The 18706-nt window shown below is 45.7% G+C and overlaps 1 protein-coding gene and 1 pseudogene across 5 annotated transcripts in view; one reads left to right on the top strand and one right to left on the bottom strand.

Moving 5' to 3' along the window:
* The window catches only part of LOC307199485 (C-C chemokine receptor type 5 pseudogene), a 125513-nt pseudogene that overhangs the window by 84232 nt on the left and 22575 nt on the right, over positions 1–18706 (bottom strand). The gene's annotated exons all lie outside the window — the stretch shown is intronic.
* The window catches only part of FYCO1 (FYVE and coiled-coil domain autophagy adaptor 1), a 62494-nt gene that overhangs the window by 22786 nt on the left and 21002 nt on the right, over positions 1–18706 (top strand). For 3 of the 4 annotated variants that reach the window (XR_013831980.1, XM_079947154.1, XM_079947155.1), the window contains 7 exons: positions 182–2812; positions 4205–4297; positions 5863–5981; positions 8145–8312; positions 13584–13733; positions 14319–14518; positions 15041–15185. Coding sequence is in view for 3 of the 4 variants with exons in the window: in XM_079947154.1 (XP_079803280.1) it covers positions 182–2812; positions 4205–4297; positions 5863–5981; positions 8145–8312; positions 13584–13733; positions 14319–14518; positions 15041–15185 (3506 nt within the window). In the remaining variant the exon portion in view is untranslated. The remainder of the gene's footprint in view (positions 1–181; positions 2813–4204; positions 4298–5862; positions 5982–8144; positions 8313–13583; positions 13734–14318; positions 14519–15040; positions 15186–18706) is intronic. The other variant, XM_079947156.1, reaches the window with a different exon arrangement.

The raw sequence follows: 18706 nt of genomic DNA on the forward strand, positions 1-18706 counted from the left end.
CATTGTAACTTGATGCAAATAATAGCCCTACTGTTTTGGTTTAATTGTATATTGTGATGATTTCCCAGCCAGAGGCTTCTTCATACTAATCTGAGGTGGATTCCAAATGCTGAATATACTATATATACCAAAGAGGCATCTCTTCTTCTAACTAAAACCATTTTTCTTCTGATTTTCTTAGACCCAAGAGATCCCCTCCAGCCCCAATGGGAATAGCTTTTTAACTGCTGAGCCTCTTGAGGGCCTTGATGAGCTACACGTGGAGCTGGACCAGGCAGAACTGCGGCAGAAAGAACTGCAGGATCGGATCCAGCATCTAGAAAAGGAAAACCAGGAGCTCCAGGCGGCCATCAGCTTTGAGAAGCAGCAAGCGCAAACGGAAAGAGAGAAGAGCAGGAATATCAGCGAGGAGAACTCCAGGCTAACGAAAATGCTGGGGGAGGTGGAGAAACAGCGTGAGATCTCCCACTGCACTCAGGACACCATTCAGGACCTGGAGAAGTGCCTGCAGACATTAGAACTGAATGCAGTTGAGAAGCAAAAAGAATACTGTGCAAGGCTGGAGGAACTGGAGTCTGGGAAAAAGGATTCTGACTCAAAGCTTCTTCTCTCGAACCAAGAGCTGGAAGCTGCAAGGGCTTTGGTGTCCACGAAGGATGTCCACATCAGTGAGCTTCTGGCCAAATTGCAGTCAGGAGAGCAGAAGAATGAAGAGCTTGTCGCCAAAGCCAATGCTCTAATGAATGAAAAGGCACAACAAGCCACCAGTCAGTTTGAGTCTGCACTGAAGATTGAGGATTTGCTGAAGAAGCTTAATGAAGCGGAAGAGGCAAAGGCCAATGCTGAGGAGTTAAATAATAAACACCTTTCTCTGCTTAAGATCGCAGAAGAGCAACTCCAGTTAAAGGAGGAGGCACAGAAAGAGTTTGAATCGAAACTGACGAACCTCACTGTCAACTGCAAGGAAGAATCTGAAAAACTTTGTGGTGATCTGGAAACTATGGCAACTAAAATGGCAGACCTTCAGAAGGCATTAACAGCAAAGGGCAATGAGGTGGCTGATCTTCAAATCCAGTTGAAAGGTTTGTTGGATTCCATAAAATCCTTGGAAAAAAGCCTTGAAGAGGAAAAGAAAGAGAAGACAAAACTTGAGAGTTTGGTCACACTTACAAAAACAACAATGGAAGAAAAAGTAAAAAACACGATGGAGCAACTTGGACTTAGGGAAATTCAGCTTTCAAAACTAAGTCAAACAGTGAAGAGCTTAGAAGAGCAAAAGAGAGAACTTATTTCTGAAAGAGAGCATCTCAGAAAAACAATAGAAAGAATGGAGGAACAGGCCACAGAACAGAGCTCCTCACTGAGAATGATCTCTGAAGGAAACGAGAAGCTCAAGTCTCAGAATGCAAAGCTGCAGCAAACCAATCAGAAGCTAGAAGCGAAGCAAAGAGAATCGGATGCTTCTCAATCTTCTCTGGAGGCTGAGGTTGCCAGACTGAGAGCCTCCGAGAAACAGCTCCAAAGCCAGATTGAAGATTCTGTGGTGTCCGTGGATGAAAAGGAGAAGAAACTCCGGGGACAGAACAAGCTGCTGGATGAAAACCTGCAGAATGCCACAAGGCAAAACCAAGTTCTGGGAGAAAAGCTGGATGCCCTGCAGGCTGATTACCAAGAACTGAAAAAAAGTGAAGAAGCTGCCAAAGAGTCCTTAACTGTGCTGCAAACAGAGCTCCAGAGCACCAAAGAGCATGGCCTGCAGGTGGAAAAGAGCCTGTCCGCCTCAAGGGAATATGAAGGATCTCTGAAGTTGCAGCTCAAAGAGAAAGAGGAAGCATTACAAGACTTGGAGAGCCAGTGCAAGGAGCTACAAGGACAGTCGGAGAGGGGCAGGAAAAAGATGGAAGCCCTGGAAGCAGAAAAGGCAAAAGCAGAAAAAACCTGCCTCCATCAGACAAAGGTGATTGAGTCCCTTGTTTCTGAGAAGGCTTCTGTGGAGAATGCCCAGTTGGAACAGGCATCTTGTCAGGAGAGAGAAGCCAAAGAACTGGCTTCAAGACTGGCCCTTTCGGAGGAACAGTTGCGTCTCAACCAGGCAGAGGTGTTGAGACTTCAGGAGGAAATGGTGGAGCTTCAAGCCAAGCTTCGACAGGCAGCAGCAGAGCAGCAGAAGCTGCAAGAAGAGTTGGATGTTGGAAGGGCTGTTCTGAGCGAGCAAAAGACTCTGGCCCAGCAACTGAAAGAGCAAGGCGAAGTCCTCAACAGAAAGCACGTGAAGGAAATGCTTCAGTGTCGCCAACGAGAGGAAGTGCTGCAAAAGAAGAGGGACCAGGAAGCCCAGCAGAAGGTGGAGCTGGAGGAGAACATGCTGAGCCTCACAGAGGAGCTGTCCAAGGCCAAGCAGTATTTGGAAGCAGTTAATGCAGAAAACGTGGAGATCAAAGACCTCCTCCACAGGACCAACACGGACATGGCTGAGCTTGGCATTCAGATCTGCAGTTTGACATCTGAAAAGGCAGAAGCAGAAGAGAAACTGTCCCAGCTCATGGAGGAACTCAGAAGTGCCAAGGATAAAGCCACCAAAGAACATGAGAAGCTGCAGCTTGATCTCTCAAGACTCACTCAGGAGAAACAAGAATTGGAAAGCAAACTGGAAGAGTCTAGGGTTTGCAATGCAGCTCTCCCTAGCCTGCAAACTCAGCTGGAGATGGCAGAGAAGCATCACCAGAAGCTGCAAGAGACCAGCAAAGAGGAGCTGTCTGCAGTCAAGTTTCAACTGAGCACAGAAATCATAAACCACCAAACAAAACTTAAGGTAAATTAACGTAAACAAGTCCTCGTTGCTAAAATAAGACCCTGCACACACTTTCCTGAGAATGCATCCTGTTGATTTCAGAAGCACTTCTGATTAGACCTGTGTAATGGTTGTATTGGGATGCAGGTGGCGCTGTGGGTTAAACCACAGAGCCTAGGACTTGCCGATCAGAAGGTCAGCGGTTCAAATCCCCATGACAGGGTGAGCTCCCATTGCTCAATCCCTGCTCCTGCCCACCTAGCAGTTCGAAAGCACATCAAAGTGCAAGTAGATAAATAGGCACCGCTCTGGCGGGAAGGTAAACGGCGTTTCTGTGCGCTGCTCTGGTTCTCCAGAAGTGGCTTAGTCATGCTGTCCACATGACCCGGAAGCTGTACGCCGGCTCCCTCGGCCAATAAAGCGAGATGAGCGCCGCAACCCCAGAGTCGGCCACGACTTGACCTAATGGTCAGGGGTCCCTTTACCTTTAATGGTTGTATTATAATGTCATGGTTAAGAGAATCCTCCTCAAATGAAGAATTAAAAGCATTGAAAACTTGCAATCCAAATTTGTTGCTGCCGCCGCCCAGGCTCTACGGAAGGGCAGAGCTACTGCTGCATCTGTAGCCTGGCCACTCACAGCAGTTCAATTTGGGGTGGTAGGCAGATTGGGCTCAATCCCTGTGCCAGTTCCAAGCTGGCACAGCAACTGGGCCTGTGGTATGTAGAAAAGTGGGGAGGGGAAATGCTTCTCTCACCAGGTACAGTGGTGCCCCGCAAGACGAATGCCTCGCAAGACGAAAAACCCGCTAGACGAAAGGGTTTTCCATTTTCCGAGGCACTTCGCAAGATGAATTTCCCTATGGGCTTGCTTCGCAAGACGAAAACGTCTTGCGAGTCTTGCGAGTTTTTCCCCTTTTTTCCCCTTTTTCTAAGCCGCTAATAGGGATGCTTCGCAAGACGAAAAAACTGCTAGACGAAGAGACTCACGGAATGGATTATTTTCGTCTTGCGAGGCCCCACTGTATCCCTGCATATTGGCCCCACCACCTCCACTCCTGGTTTCTGCACATTTAGCATGAAGGCCTGGAAAAGGACTTCACAACATGTTTTGGCTGAACCTGTCTAAACGCCTCCCCCATTATCAACCCTTGTCTTCTCAGTGTTCCTGATCGCGACCTGTGTATCAAAGCATATTCAGCAGAGCATCCTTAGAAGCTCAGTTTGACACCCCCTCTAAAACACACACACACATTATTTTGAATACTTAAAAAGGGTGATAGTTAACCTCAGATTTATTAAAGCATGTGGGGAGGAACCGTGTAACTCTTTGTTTTGACAAACGGATAACTTCTCTTTAAAAATAATAGTAATAATAATCAACGCTGATGTGTGTTTTATGGGTCCTGCCAGGCTCTCAGTGAAGAGTGCGAAAAATTAAAGCGGGAAGTTGAAGAGCAAAGCCATCAAGCACATGTCGCAAAGGAAGCACTCAAAGAACTGCAGGTTGGTCCATGATCTGATTGAAATAAGAAACTCACGGAAGCAGCTCTGCCTCTGAGGCTGACAGTGTGCTTCAATTATGAATATGCGCTGACACTTAACAGACTGGAACCTGAATACAGCAAAAGTGGGTAGGGTGAAACTACGGCCAAGATACAGAGATGCAAGCCAGCATGTTCTGTGCTTGCATTATTTGTTTTTTAAAAACAAATAATATGGCCTTGAACCCTGGTTTCAAGCTGCATAGAACTCAGGATATCATCTCCTTAGGCATATAGATCACCCTGTAACATCATCACCCTGCCATCACCCCAGGGGTCCAGCTGATTTCCTTTTGCCCTCTGGCTGAAGCAGGAGCCCAAACACTGGAAAATCAGAGACTGCAGCACAAATATAGCCATTCCAAACTCAACCCATTGAGTTTTAAAGGTAAAGGTAAAGGTACCCCTGCCCGTACGGGCCAGTCTTGACAGACTCTGGGGTTGTGCGCCCATCTCACTTAAGAGGCCAGGGGCCAGCGCTGTCCGGAGACACTTCCGGGTCACGTGGCCAGCGTGACATCGCTGCTCTGGCGAGCCAGAGCCGCACACGGAAACGCCGTTTACCTTCCCGCCGGTAAGCGGTCCCTATTTATCTACTTGCACCCAGAGGTGCTTTCGAACTGCTAGGTTGGCAGGTGCTGGGACCGAGCAGCGGGAGCGCACCCCGCCGCAGGGATTCGAACCGCCGACCTTTCGATCGGCAAGTCCTAGGCGCTGAGGCTTTAACCCACAGCGCCACCTGCGTCCCCCATTGAGTTTTAGTTTTGTGTTTTAATTGTGTTTTGACTCTTTTTGTACACTTGATTGCAGCTAAAAGGGCAAAAAGCACGTTTTTACAAGTGGGTTTTTTTTAAAGAATTGTTATAGCTTGTACTGTTTTATATAGTCATACCTCGGGTTGAAGTTGCTTCAGGTTAAGCGCTTTCGGGTTGCGCTCCGCAGCGACTCGGAAGTAACCGTTGTGTTACTTCCGGGTTTTGCCTCTCACACATGCTCAGACGGTCAAAATGACATCACGTGCATGCGCAGAAGCGGCGAATCGTGACCTGCGGACGCGCAGGTGCGGGTTGCGTTTACTTCAGGATGCGAACGGGGCTCTGGAACGGATCCCATTCATATCCAGAGGTACCACTGTATTGTGTTGAATGTATTTTTAAAATTGCTTTATCAGTTCATAAAACTATAACAATTCTTTTAAAAAAACTTGTAAAAGCATGTTGCTCTGTCATAGGGTGTCCATTAGTTTGCGTTCTACCTATAGCCCTTGTATTACACAGCATCTCTACTTCCACTGTTGGTGATTACTGAGCTGTGGTTACTTAGATAGAGCTTTTGCTAGCCATTTGGGGAAAATACAGGAAAATTGTTACTTAGAAACTCTATAAGGCTTTGGTGATAACAAAAGCTTAACACTTTGAATATACCCTGCAACCACATCCATGCAGATCTCAGTTAGCAAATTTATTAAAGATTTTGAATGGAATCTGAAAAGCCTTCTATACACCTTTTTAAAAATCGTCTTCCTAGGCTGTGAAAAGAGATCTGTGCACGGAATTGGACCTGGCCATGGATCAGGTGACAGAGTACAAAGCAGCCCAGCAAAAAAGAGATGAGGAGGTGACACAGCTTAAAGAAGACCTAAAAAGGTGGAAACTTCGTTTATCCTGTTGTTTTTTATATAAAAAGTTTTAAATCTTGCAAAGAGAGCTGATGTAGCGTAGTGACCAATAGGAGGCTAAGCTACAAATCAGAAAGTTCTCTGTTAAACCTTTTTGCCCTGAACTCGCTCAGTGGCCTTAGGCAAGCTGCTATTGCTTAACCTCATCAGTATGGGAGGATATTACCGTATTTTTCTGTGCATAACACGCCCCCCCCCCCGTATAACACAATCCCTATTTTGGGGGCCTACAATTTTAGAAAGTGGGGTGAGACCACCAAGAGTTGTTGAGCTTTTTGGGGAGGAATGCCCACAATTTTTGAGGTATTTGCGGGAGGGATGCCAAAAAACACTCACCCGGCTGATAAACGCTACCAAACGTGCAGAAGAAGCAACAGAGTGTCTGCTGGCAAGCTGAAAGCAGCCGGCATTCACACGCCCAACTGCCGCAGCACTAGCCAATCCATTGCAGCACTCGCAGCAGATTCTATTCTCCCAACCAATCACAGCTGACAAGCTATGGCTCATTCCTGCAACCAACCGCCAGCACCAGAAAAATCACTACCCTTGTATAAGACTACCCACCCCCAATTTTTATCCCTCTTTTACAGTTAAAAAAACCTTGTCTTTTTTATATATATAGATTTTATTAGTTTTTTTAAACATATCATTTTCCACAGTAAATAAACATCCTTTTACATCTTATTCAAATTTTTGACTTCCATCAACCCTGTCTGAAAATTTTCCAATCTAATCTCTCAGTATGCATTTCTTATCTTCCCTATTACATTTCAAACTCATAACCAATATCTCTATCTTTTTCTACTTTGTAACACTTTGTGTATTTCTCCTTACAAAACTTCTTGTAGTCCTACTAGCGTAATTTTTTGATTGCAGTAGCTCTTCAAATAATTCATATACTTCTTCCAATCTCCTGTAAATCTCTGGTCCTGCAGGTTTCGAATCCTTCCTGTCGTTTTGTCCAATTCTGCATAATCCATTAATTTCGTCTGCCATTCTTCTTTTGTTGGAATTTCTTCTTGTTTCCATTTCTGGGCTAACAATACTCTTGCCGCAGTTGTTGCATATAAAAACAATTTAACATCTTCCCTGTTAATGTCCTAACCTATAATAGCAAGTAAATATGCTTCTGGGGGTTTTTTAATGTATATTTCAACATCTTTTTCATCTCATTATATATCATTTCCCAGAACTTCTTTACTTTTTTACATTCCCACCACATATGATAAAATGTTCCTTCTTTTTCTTTACATTTCCAACATTAATTATTTGTCTTATACATTTTAGCTTATTTCACTGGTGTAATATACCATCTATACATTGTCTAATACAATGGTACCTCGGGTTACATACGCTTCAGGTTACATACGCTTCAGGTTACACACTCCGCTAACCCAGAAATAGTGCTTCAGGTTAAGAACTTTGCTTCAGGATAAGAACAGAAATCGCGCAGCGGTGGCAGCAGGAGGCCCCATTAGCTAAAATGATGCTTCAGGTTAAGAACAGTTTCAGGTTAAGAACAGACCTCCGGAACGAATTAAGTACTTAACCCGAGGTACCACTGTACACAGAAAAGTATGGTAATACTGATTTATCTTTCAGCATGGGTGGGCAACCTCCGACCCATGGGCCCAATTAGGTCCACCAGACATTTCCATTTGGCCCACCAGGCCATTTTGGTCAAGCCACACTCACCTGCCCTACACCTGATGTCATAGCACTTTGAGGCCCACCTATCTGCTGATTGTCAGGACTCCAAAATGCAATGCAGGGCTCTCCATAAGCACCAACAAACAGCTGGCTGTTGGTGTTTCAGGAGACCTCAGCACAGCAACAGCTGGGGTTTGCAGCACAAAGAATAAGACTCCAGATCTAAAAAGTCTAACATATGAAAATTACATTTTTTTCCCCAGATGAAAAACAAGCTCGCTCCTCCACGGCTAGCATTATTATTTTTTTGAAAACCTGCCATGGTTCTAATGATTCATTATATGCGCTTGAGAATGAAGGAAAACTAGAAACAGTGTTGTGATATAGCTGTGCTATGTGGGAAAGACATTAATCATAGTACTAATTGAGGTATGACTGTGGTCAGGAATGGTTAAAGATTATAGATATATATATATTTCAGGGCTCAAATGGAAGTCAACAAAGCAAATGAGCAAATTCAAGACTACTGCGAGAAACTCAGCAAGACGAGAGCAGACCAAGAAAGCAACGAAAGGAAATTACTGGCTGAACTCGATGACCTAACAAGAACAAAGCAGTTCCTTGAAGAACGGTTAATTGAACTTCTCAGGTTGGTAGCTTTATCGTTAAATATTTCTAACCTGGAAGGAAAAATCTTGTCTTTTGATCCCTGGCACGTTCTGCAGCAGAACTAAAGAAAAAAATTGTAAAGCCTAAACAAGCAAAATCAGAAGTAACTCCTAATAAGCTCAGTTGGGTTTACTCCTTAGCAAATGGTGTTTAGGATACTAGGATAATCATGATTATGGTCTTTTGTGGAATGCTGGAAGTGACAGACTTTCCAAACCCTTCCCCAAATGTAATACAGTGGTGCCCCGCAAGACAAACGCCTCACAAGACGGAAAACCCGCTAGACGAAAGGGTTTTCCGTTTTGGAGGCGCTTCGCAAAACGAATTTCCCTATGGGCTTGCTTCGCAAGACGAAAATGCCTTGCGAGTTCCTGCGGGGTTTTTTTCCTTCCCCCCCCCCCTTTTTCTAAGCCGCTTATCAGCTGATCCGCTAAACCGATAAGCCGCTAAAAGCCGCTAATAGCGCTAATCTGCTAAGCCGTCAATGGGCTTGCTTCGCAAGACGAAAAAACCGCTAGAGGAAGAGACTCGCGGAACGCATTAATTTCATCTTGCGAGGCACCACTGTACTTCAACCACAGCTCCAAGGAAGTAAGAATTTATTTAGGAACGGTCTTTGCCTCCTTGGGCATGCAGTGGTTCAAATTCTTGACCTTCCCCATAACTCACTATGAAGACCCACTTGCTGGATCCCAGCAGTTCCTGGCAGGGCAGGAAATGCTGTTACTGAGTAATGCCTTGCAGCCACAAGGCTGTTAAAGATATGGCTATGATACTGTTCTACCTTTAGAAAGGCCAGAGTTGTTACTTGAGCCCTAGGTTCTCGGGAGCCGTGGTGGCAGCAGCGCTGGTAGGAAGTATTCACTGATAGGAAGTATTATCAAGATATTGCAGGTTGCACCCTCACTGAGGGTTGGCACCACCATGTGGTTGAAGGCAGCAGTTAGGGGATCCAAAAACCCTTCAGGCAATTTGCAGAGAGAATCTGTGTGTGTCCCCTTGGCTATTGCTGTTGCAGTGTCTGATTTCCCCTTCCTTGGCTTGTCATAATTGAAACTTGAGTTCCAGTGGAGGGAGGGACTTCGAAAAAACATTGAAAGCAGCGATTTTGCCTTTAAACCACAAGGTGGCGCTCATGTCCCAACCTGTGGTCACCTGTTGCTTGAAATCTCTTTCACATGTAAGATTTATTTGATTTAGTATTTTTTGACACAGAATTTTAAAAACCAAAGCGCCATGTGGTTCCAATGTGAGTGTAGAATATTGTGCAGCAGGCGCTTTTCAAATGCTAGTGGATTATTTGCATGGAGCTCCTCATTCACATCAATGCCCTGTGGAGTTTCAGATCAACCAGTGTCTCTGATCCAGTGATCTTCTGCAGGCGATGGAAGCTCCCACGCTTCCAATGCCCCCATTCACTCCAGTGGAAGGGGGGGGGGTGAAATACATGTGCTCATTTCTTCGTCATTTCACCATTAATATCAAAGGTGAAACTAACTCAGGAAATCAACATAAATTGCCTACCTTCATGCAAGCTACTATTCAGTTTCCTGGCAAAATCCAGTGAAGATCAGCTCTCCAAAGCTGCTGTTTGCATTTCAGGGCAAGCTTCCCTTAGCAACAATCGGTGCTCCCCTCGAAATGCGAACAGCAGCTTCAGAGAGGGGTTGTCGCAGGGAAGGATAGTTAAATGTCCCCCTTCACTCCCCATGGTCCTGAGGCTCCTCAAGCTTCTCTATGCCTGCACGAAAACAGTGCAAGTTAACTGCATTTGTGCAATCCTTAATATGTAGGGAAAAAGGGACGCAGGTGGAGCTGTGATCTAAACCACTGAGCCTCTTGGGCTTGCCGATCCAAAGGCTGGCAGTTCAAATCTGCGTGATGGAGTGAGCTCCCATTGCTTTATCCCAGCTCCTGCCAACCTAGCAGTTCAAAAGCATGCCAGTGCAAGTAGATGAATAGGTACCGCTGCAGTGGAAAAGTAAACGGCATTTCCATGTGCTCTGGTTTCCATCACGGTATTCCGTTGCGCCAGAAGCAGTTTAGTCATGCTGGCCACAAGACCCGGAAAGCTGTCTGTGGACAAACGCCATCTCCCTCAGCCTGAAAGCGAGATGAGCACCACAACCCCATAGTCGCCTTTGACTGGACTTAAACATCTAGGGGTCCTTGACCTTTACCTTTTTTAATATGTAAGGAATCTTCTTAAGACTAAGGCTTCTCTGAAGCTATTTTTTGTTGTTATTTAAGGGGAAAAAATGAGTAAAAAATTGCACTAATGGTAGCTCATCTATGTACAATGCTACTTCTGCTTGTGGACAGTATCTGTTCCGGAGCTCTGGTCAGATTCCAAGGTTTTCGCAATAGGAGGTGCCTGTTCTGTGTATGCACACGGTACAGTAGAGCGCTTCTGCACATGCGCATGGGGCGAAACCCGGAAAAACACTTCTGGGTTTGCTGCGTGCGTTTCCCGAAGTATACGTAAGCAGAGGTGCACGTAAGTAGAGGTACCACTGTATTGTGAAGTGATACCTAGTGTTACATCTATACTAATTCAGCAGGAACAGTAGACCTCTGGCTCTTTGCAGCCTCTGCAAAAAATCTAGCAGTGACCATAGAAAATAGCAGTCTGGGCCATGGAAAATGCAAGCTGGAGAACCAAGCCCTAGTGCATGAGCCGCAAATCTGATCCAGCCAAACGGCTGGATCCAAAGCTCCCACAGACAACCCACAGGCCATTTTGACAGGTGGTCGAGGCCCGCCCTCTGTCAATCACCCAGCATCACCACGACACCTGGTTTCAGCGGCATAGCATGGGTTGTCAGCACCCAGGGCAAAGCAAGTAATTTGCACCCCCTAACCCGGGGCAAGGCAAGTAATTTGCACCCCTAACCCCTAACCTGCCGCCGCTGCCAGCTTCTTCTTGCTGCTGCCTGGGCTGCTGCCATGGGGCTCTGCTACAGCCTGCGCCCGAGGCTCTTCGGCGACTCCGGAGGCGGCGAGCGCGCCCCCCCAGATGTTGCGCCTGGTGCAGATGGCCCCCCCCTGCACCCCCCACGCTATGTCACTGCTCAGTTTCAAAGGAAAGGGTCAGGAGCACACTCTGAAGTGTACTCCTGATTTGTCCTTTGCATCAAAAAGTGACCCCTTTTTAAATTCGGCACTGCTGCAGCTTGAACTTTCCAGCCCCTGACATCATCCAGGAAAGATGGGGCTGGTTTGGAGGGGTCCAACATCTGAGGACCACGGGCCCACCACTGCCCTAGTGTTTCATGAAAAAAAAATTGTGGGTTTCCGATTCTAACGGTGGAGCATAGCTAAGGCCACCGGCTCCTAAATCTTTGCGCTGGCCAATTTGCTTGTATCACTAGCTCAACACAGCTCCAGCACGAATATGACCCCAGGGTTTGTGGTGAGGACAATAGTGCACCCCATCTGAGAAACTTTACTTATTTATGTTCTCAGTTACTTTGCTGGTGGCATTTAGAAGAACTGGCTACTTGCAAACTGAACCATCTTTGTTTCTGTTTCCTGTGCAACTGTGGTAGATTCTATGCAATGTAATGTTCCCTCGGCAGTGGCATCACACCTTGCTTCTTAATGATACATCTTCACCACATATTTTGCAATTACTTCAGCACTTGTTAAGTCCTGTGGTTTGTGGGTCACACTTGACATTTTAAACCACAGAGAAATACATCCCCCCCAAACAATATCTAGCACAGAAGGCCTAAAGAGATTTGAGCAATGCATGTTTAATAAGTCTCCCTTTCATACATGTGTGTAGTTTTTGCTCATCTTTACAGGTTTACCCTCCCTGATTTATTCCCACTTTCCTGGAAATAAGTCCCATTGAAACTAGTGCGACTTGATTCCAAGTAAACATGCATGCGGTTGCACTTTTGTTGTTGTTGTTGACAAAGGTCTGAAATGGTATAAAGATGGGAGATTTCGACCATTTTGACAATTGTAATCATTACTCGATCATAATTATGAGTCTACTTCACATGTTATCGGTACGTTTTACTAACATGCCCTGTGTTCCTACTAAAACTGTAACGTTTAAAACCATCTCACTGTAGGAACCACAATGGCCCTGGCTCTCTAGTGCTGTGGTTCATCTGTTTAAAACAAAAAAACACACACCAAAAAAACACACTTTAAGATAACGGATTCTCACCTCACCCCAACACCATTTCACAAACTGTTTCTGACACTCTTCTCAGTTTCCAAACCTGTTTGCCATGTGGCATAGGAGGTTCTTCTTGGAGGAAAAACAAGCCTTAATCTCCCTTCAGCTTCACAGATCCTAGCCAGAGTTTTTATTAAGTAAGCTTACAAACAGAGGTTCACAAATGTTGGCTTGATCTGCTAGCCAGGCGATTATTTGTGGCTGCTGGTGCTACCCTCCCTCCTCCTTTCAGTTCTCTGGCAGTCTTTCAGATTTTCTTCATGATAAAATGCAATAGATAACGTATTATTATTTAGATCTTATAAAAGTGAAAGATTGAAGCATAGCCAGTGTCAGGGAACTGCCATCGGAGCCAAGGGTGGAGGTAAGGCTCCCCAATGACGCCGGAGAGGGAACCAGCAAGGAGAGAGGGGGAGCATCCGCTGGGGAAGGAAATAGACGTGACGCCAGGGAGGAAGGGGAGGCTGAGGGAGCTTCGGAGGAAAGGCTCCGGGACTGTTCCAGCGAGACCAGCGGGGAGAGCACAGGACCTCCCCTTGGGACGCCCACTCTGCGCAGAAAGCTTCCGCGCAGGGAAGCTAGGCGACGACTTGGTGTCAAAGAACTTTTATGTTGGAGGAAATTCAGGAAACGCCCACTGACGGTTTCTGCCAGTGATTGAGACAGTCACGGAGTACTGACTGTCCAGCCAGGGGAAAGTTTTAGCCTGACAACCCAGCCTGGAGCAGTTTGCAGCTTACGCACAAGCAACCCCAATTCCCATTACAGCAAGCAACAGTAGAGGGAAATGGTCTTAAGAGGCTATGTTTTGTTTATGTGCACACATATGGGCTGTCTTCCTTTCGTACCCACCCACATGGTCTTGCTCAATGTCATATATGGAATGCTTGCAAAAACACAAACATGGCGTCCAACCAGAATTTAAGCTAAGAATCCATTGTATTTAAATGATATTTGCCTTAATAGGGGAGATTTGTTTTTCCTGTGATGGGCTGGGGTTAAATTATTAAAACCTAAACTCACAGATAATGAATTGTTCTTTATGCACACCTTTGAAAGAGACAAGGATGCCCTTTGGCAGAAGTCGGATGCTTTGGAATTCCAGCAGAAACTCACTGCAGCACAAAGATGGCTCGGTGATGCGGAAGTAAGCTGTTGCCTAGACTGTAAGAAAGAATTTGGCTGGATGAATCGCCGCCACCATTGCAGGTCAGTTTGTAGGGGTGACTTTTCTAAAGAGTGCCATTGTAAATAGTGTCACTTGGAATTACAGCAAATTCTACCTTAATTGGCATTCACAATGCATTTGTGGTTTCTGCTTGAGAAGACTGTGGGACAAAAAGCATTGCTTGTGTGGATATGGAGATCTTTCCAGACTCGACCCCATCTCAATCTGGAAAAAATGACAATCCAAATTATCACTGGTTTGCTTCACCATTAATCTCTCTCCAATGTTATATAAAGGAATTACTTTATAAAGGATTGTTGGTTTGGGGAATGGGTTGATATAGTTGGCCTTTCAGGTGTATATTTAACTCAGCATCCAATTACGTTACACTCAGAGTAGACCCATCAAAATGAATGGGCCTAAATTAGTCATGTCTGTTAATTTCAATGGATTTACTCAATGCTGGATAAAACACAGTGTTCTTCCGTTGACTTCAAAGGGAATCCAGATTGGCAATATTATGAAGAATGTCGCTTTCTGCATGTTGGATATTGTATCCCTTAAATGCCTTCATTTTGACATGAAGAACTCTTTTCTTTTCTCTTTTAAAATTCCATTGTTTTTAGAATGTGTGGGCGCATTTTCTGCTACTACTGCTGCAACAACTATGCCATGTCAGAGCATACCGGCAAGAAGGAGCGCTGTTGCCGGGCTTGCTTTAAAAAGGCAAGTGCCATCTCAGTCGATTCTGGATCAAACACAAGCCAAGAAGAACCACCATCAAGCCTGCTAGCCTCACCATTGTCCCTGGTCCATAGAGTTATGGGTGAGTCTTTCCTGTGTATAAATGGGATTAAATTTCTTGGAAAAGAATCTGCTGTGGACTTCAGCTCATATTCTATCGTTGTGTCTGCTTTGGTACAGATGGCAGCGCCTGATGTCCAGAGAGCCAGTGTGGTGTAGTGGTTAAGAGCGGTAGTCACGTAATCTGGGGAACCGGGTTCGATTCCCCGCTCCTCCACATGCAGCTGCTGGGTGACCTTGGGCTAGTCAAACTTCTCTGAAGTCTCTCAGCCCCACTCACCTCACAGAGTGTTTGTTGTGGGGGAGGAAGGGAAAGGAGAATGTTAGCTGCTTTGAGACTCCCTAGGGTAGGGATAAAGCGGGATATCAAATCCAAACTCCTCCTCCTCCTCCTCTTCTTCTTCTTCTTCTTCTTCTTCTTCTTCTTCTTCTTCTGCTTCTTCAAGTCCCATAAGTCTATAATGAACACTGAGAAATTACATTGTCTTACTTTATATGCAGCATAATAACACTTTCTTGTTTTGTGTCCTTTGTTGTGGTACAGTTACAAATGAAGCCTCTAAACCCACAGATGATGCCGTGTTTGATATAATCACCGACGAGGAAGTGGGCCAGATAAAGGAAGACAACTTGGTTCACAATGAAAGCCAAACTGAAGAAGAATCTTTGGACCATGGTATAACCGATCTGTGAGTAAACATAATTTATACACATGTGTATACACACACACACACACGATCTGTTCCAAAGTAGATTAGGCTTGTAAAGGGCAGTGGCGCAGCATGGATTTCTGGTGCCCAGGGCAAGTATCCTTGGCACCGCTCATCCGATAGGCTGGAATGAAGGGGCAATAGCTCAACCCATGCAGAGGGCGCCATAGCAATCAGCCATCACCCAAATGCTCTCCTCAGTCTACCCATGCGAACATGGGGAGATTTTCTGTGTGAGACGGAGGGTGCACTGTTTTTTATTTATTATTACTACTACAGTGGTACCTCAGGTTGAGTACTTAATTCCTTCCGGAGGTCCATTCTTAACCTGAAACTGTTCTTAACCTGAAGCACCACTTTAGCTAATGGGGCCTCCTGCTGCCGCCGTGCCGCCGGAGCACGATTTCTGTTCTCATCCTGAAGCAAAGTTCTTAACCTGAAGCACTATTTCTGGGTTAGCAGATTCTGTAACCTGAAGCGTATGTAACCTGAAGCATATGTTACCTGAGGTACCACTGTACTATTTTTTTTTCTTTAAAATTTTGTGCCCCTAAGAGTTTTACACCCCCCCAGTAACTGCCCCTGTGGCCCTGCCCATGCTATGCCACTGGTAAAGAGCCCTCCGTTGTCCATGAGAGAGTGTAGCTGGGGAAGGAAGGTTAACTCTTGCCTCCCCAGCTGCACTCTTGAGGAAGATCACCCAGCCAATTTTGTTTGGAAGAAAGTGAAAACACACTTGTTCAAGTCTAACCACTGGCAAGGAGGAGTGTGCCTTTGGTGTCCACAGCAGTGTCCACAGTTTGCAAATATGCCCATGGGCCCGGTCAAGGTTAGCAATCCCAGTTTTAAAGGTTTCCCTCCCCACAGTCAGGCTTATAAACTAGACCAGAGCTCATCAAGGGGTGGGGAGGCTTGTGGGGGTGGCTGGGGGCAGGAGGCAGGAATTGGCATGTGTAATCAAGTCCCATTCCTTCTGCCAAGGTAACGTCTAGTTTCACCCTACGTAAGAAAAATTAAACGTGTAGCCCACAGAAGTATGAACTAGTATGGCTTATTGATTCCTTCAGGGTTTATAATCCTATGAACCAGGGTTGGGGAGCCAGTGCCTCTCCAGATGTTGGGCCCATCAGCTCTGCCAGCATGGCTAGTGGTCATGGATGATGGGAGTCATAGTCCCTGCTGTAAACACTGTTAATAATTCCTGTCTGCCTTGCTCATATCAGAACTGTATCGAAGTGCCCAGCAATGCAGTGTTTGTTCGTTTCCACAATGTGAAGCAGCCAGCTCAATGTCAGACAGGAAGCTTGCATGAGAATGCCACAGACACTTCTGGTTAAGAGTGGCAAGGATTCAGGTTCGCCGTTTCATTTGTCGGCGCACATTTCCTGCCCAAAGTGTCTGCCTCACACAAACTTCCCTTCCCTTTTTTGCTTGCTCACACCAAAAGAGCAAAGTTTTCATGCCAGTGGCAAAACTGCTGACTTAATGAGTTTTGTGAGTAAAACAACCTTTTATCATACATGGTGGGGGGTGTAAAATTGTAAAAAAAAAAATTGGAACGAGGTATATGAGGAACTGAAAAAACTATTTAAGATTTCGTTTATCAAAAAGCCAGAGGCTTTTCTGTTAGGCCTAATATCTAATGACATACCATCATTATTAGAATGGCAAAGCAAGCTCTGTGAATTTGTGGAAATGGTAAAATTGATGGCAATCATTAGAGGCCATTCAAAACAGAGAATAATCAAAGAGTGGGATGGAGTGAAGGAATACATGAAAAAATATGGTTCCAGAACTGGAACATTAATAGATAATGTGTAAAACGTGCAGGGGTAAGCAAGGAACTAATAAAAGAATCAACTGAATAATTATTAAGCTACAACAACACAACAAGATGGAAGAAGTTAAAAAAAAATTGAGATCACAAATGAGTGAAGGGGAGTGGGGGGTATGGGGGAATTTATAAAAATTTCTAATATTTCTAGTTGCGTTGCATTTATATATAGCAAAGGGAAGTCTATAGCAATTAGGTATATTTTAATCTAGTCAAATATGTAATAGGCTTATGTTACAAAACGAATTTGGATTTTGAATTTGATGTTTGTAATTCTTTTTCGGTTTTGGAATAAAGTTAAAAAAGAGAGAGTTTTGTGAGTAAAACAAAAGCAAAAAAGGAAAACTGGGCAGAGAAACCAAAAGAAGGGCAAATCTCAGACTGATGGCTGGAGGCAAAATTAGTGTGTCTACTGTATTATGGCTTGTATTCTAAGTTAAGTTCACTGAAGGTAAGCTTCCCTTCCCCGCAACTACTTGAGGCCCCTGGGGAAAAAAACCTCTGGAAGGCTAGGAGATGCCTCCCAGTGTTTGGTGGAGTTCAAAGAGCTGTGGGGGAAGAAGGGGACATGAAGTTTTCCTCCCTTTAACTCACTGTTCCTCAAAACAGTAGACCGGGGGACTACCAGTGGGCCTCAAGCCACTTTCCTGCTTGTTGCCTCATGAGTTGGCTGCCCTTCCCTCCCCCATAGCTATGCTGTAGCCTTTTGGTTAGACTGATGCCAACCCTAGCAACTCCTTCTAGACTTCGTCAAGGTTCCCCGGAAACAGAGGCAGCGGCGTAGCGTGGGTTGTCAGCACCCGGGGCAAGGCAAGTAATTTGCGCCCCTAACCCCTAACCTGCCGCCGCTGCCAGCTTCTTCTTGCTGCTGCCTGGGCTGGTCGGGTGTGGTTCTCTCCCGCGCTCAGCGCTGCGCTGGGCGGCCGCTGCGCTGTCCCTCCCCCAGATAGTCCCTCCCTCGCTCTCTCTCCGCTCCGCACCGCAATGCACGCCTGGCACCCTCCCCCTCCACAGTGGGCGGTGACCCGGCAGCTCGGATCGGATTCGCACAGCCAGCACTGCAGTAAGAGAGAGTGAGTGAGCCAGGTACGGGCAGAGAGCTGCGAGTGCGAGCGCGCCCCCCCAAATGTTGCGCCCAGTGCGGCTGGCCCCCCTGCACCCCCCACGCTACGCCACTGAACAGAGGAGTTTGTGGGAGGGGGAGAGGCCTCTCTGCTCTAAGGGAAAAGGGCCAGAGAAGGTGCTGAAGGAGATTAGGAAGAGAGATTATAGCCTAATATTCTGAGGTGGTGATGATTAACTGGGCATAGAAAAGGAAGGGGATTAGAGAGAAAAGCTATTTTAGGAGGAAGAGGTGAATGGAAAAGGACCTGGGAGGAAGGTTGAAAAAAGTTAGTTGGAGAGGAGGGTGGGGTAAGGTACAGGTGAATTGTGGAAGGGGAATGGAAGAAGAAATTGCAGGAAATGGGTAAAAATACTTTCAGAGTTCTGTGGGGAGTGGGAAAGGGGAAATACAGTATAAACAGCCTTCTACACTTAAAGCCTCTGGATGAGCAAATTGTGCCTAAAATTGGGGGAGAGGGGGTTGCGTCACAGTGCCTCCAGAGCAAGTGTTTGTTCTTAGTTTGAGAAAGCTGAGCTATGGAACTCCTTGACACAAGAAAAG

Source organism: Podarcis cretensis (assembly GCF_951804945.1).
Source record: "Podarcis cretensis genome assembly, chromosome: 12".
NCBI classification, from domain to species: Eukaryota; Metazoa; Chordata; class Lepidosauria; order Squamata; family Lacertidae; genus Podarcis; species Podarcis cretensis.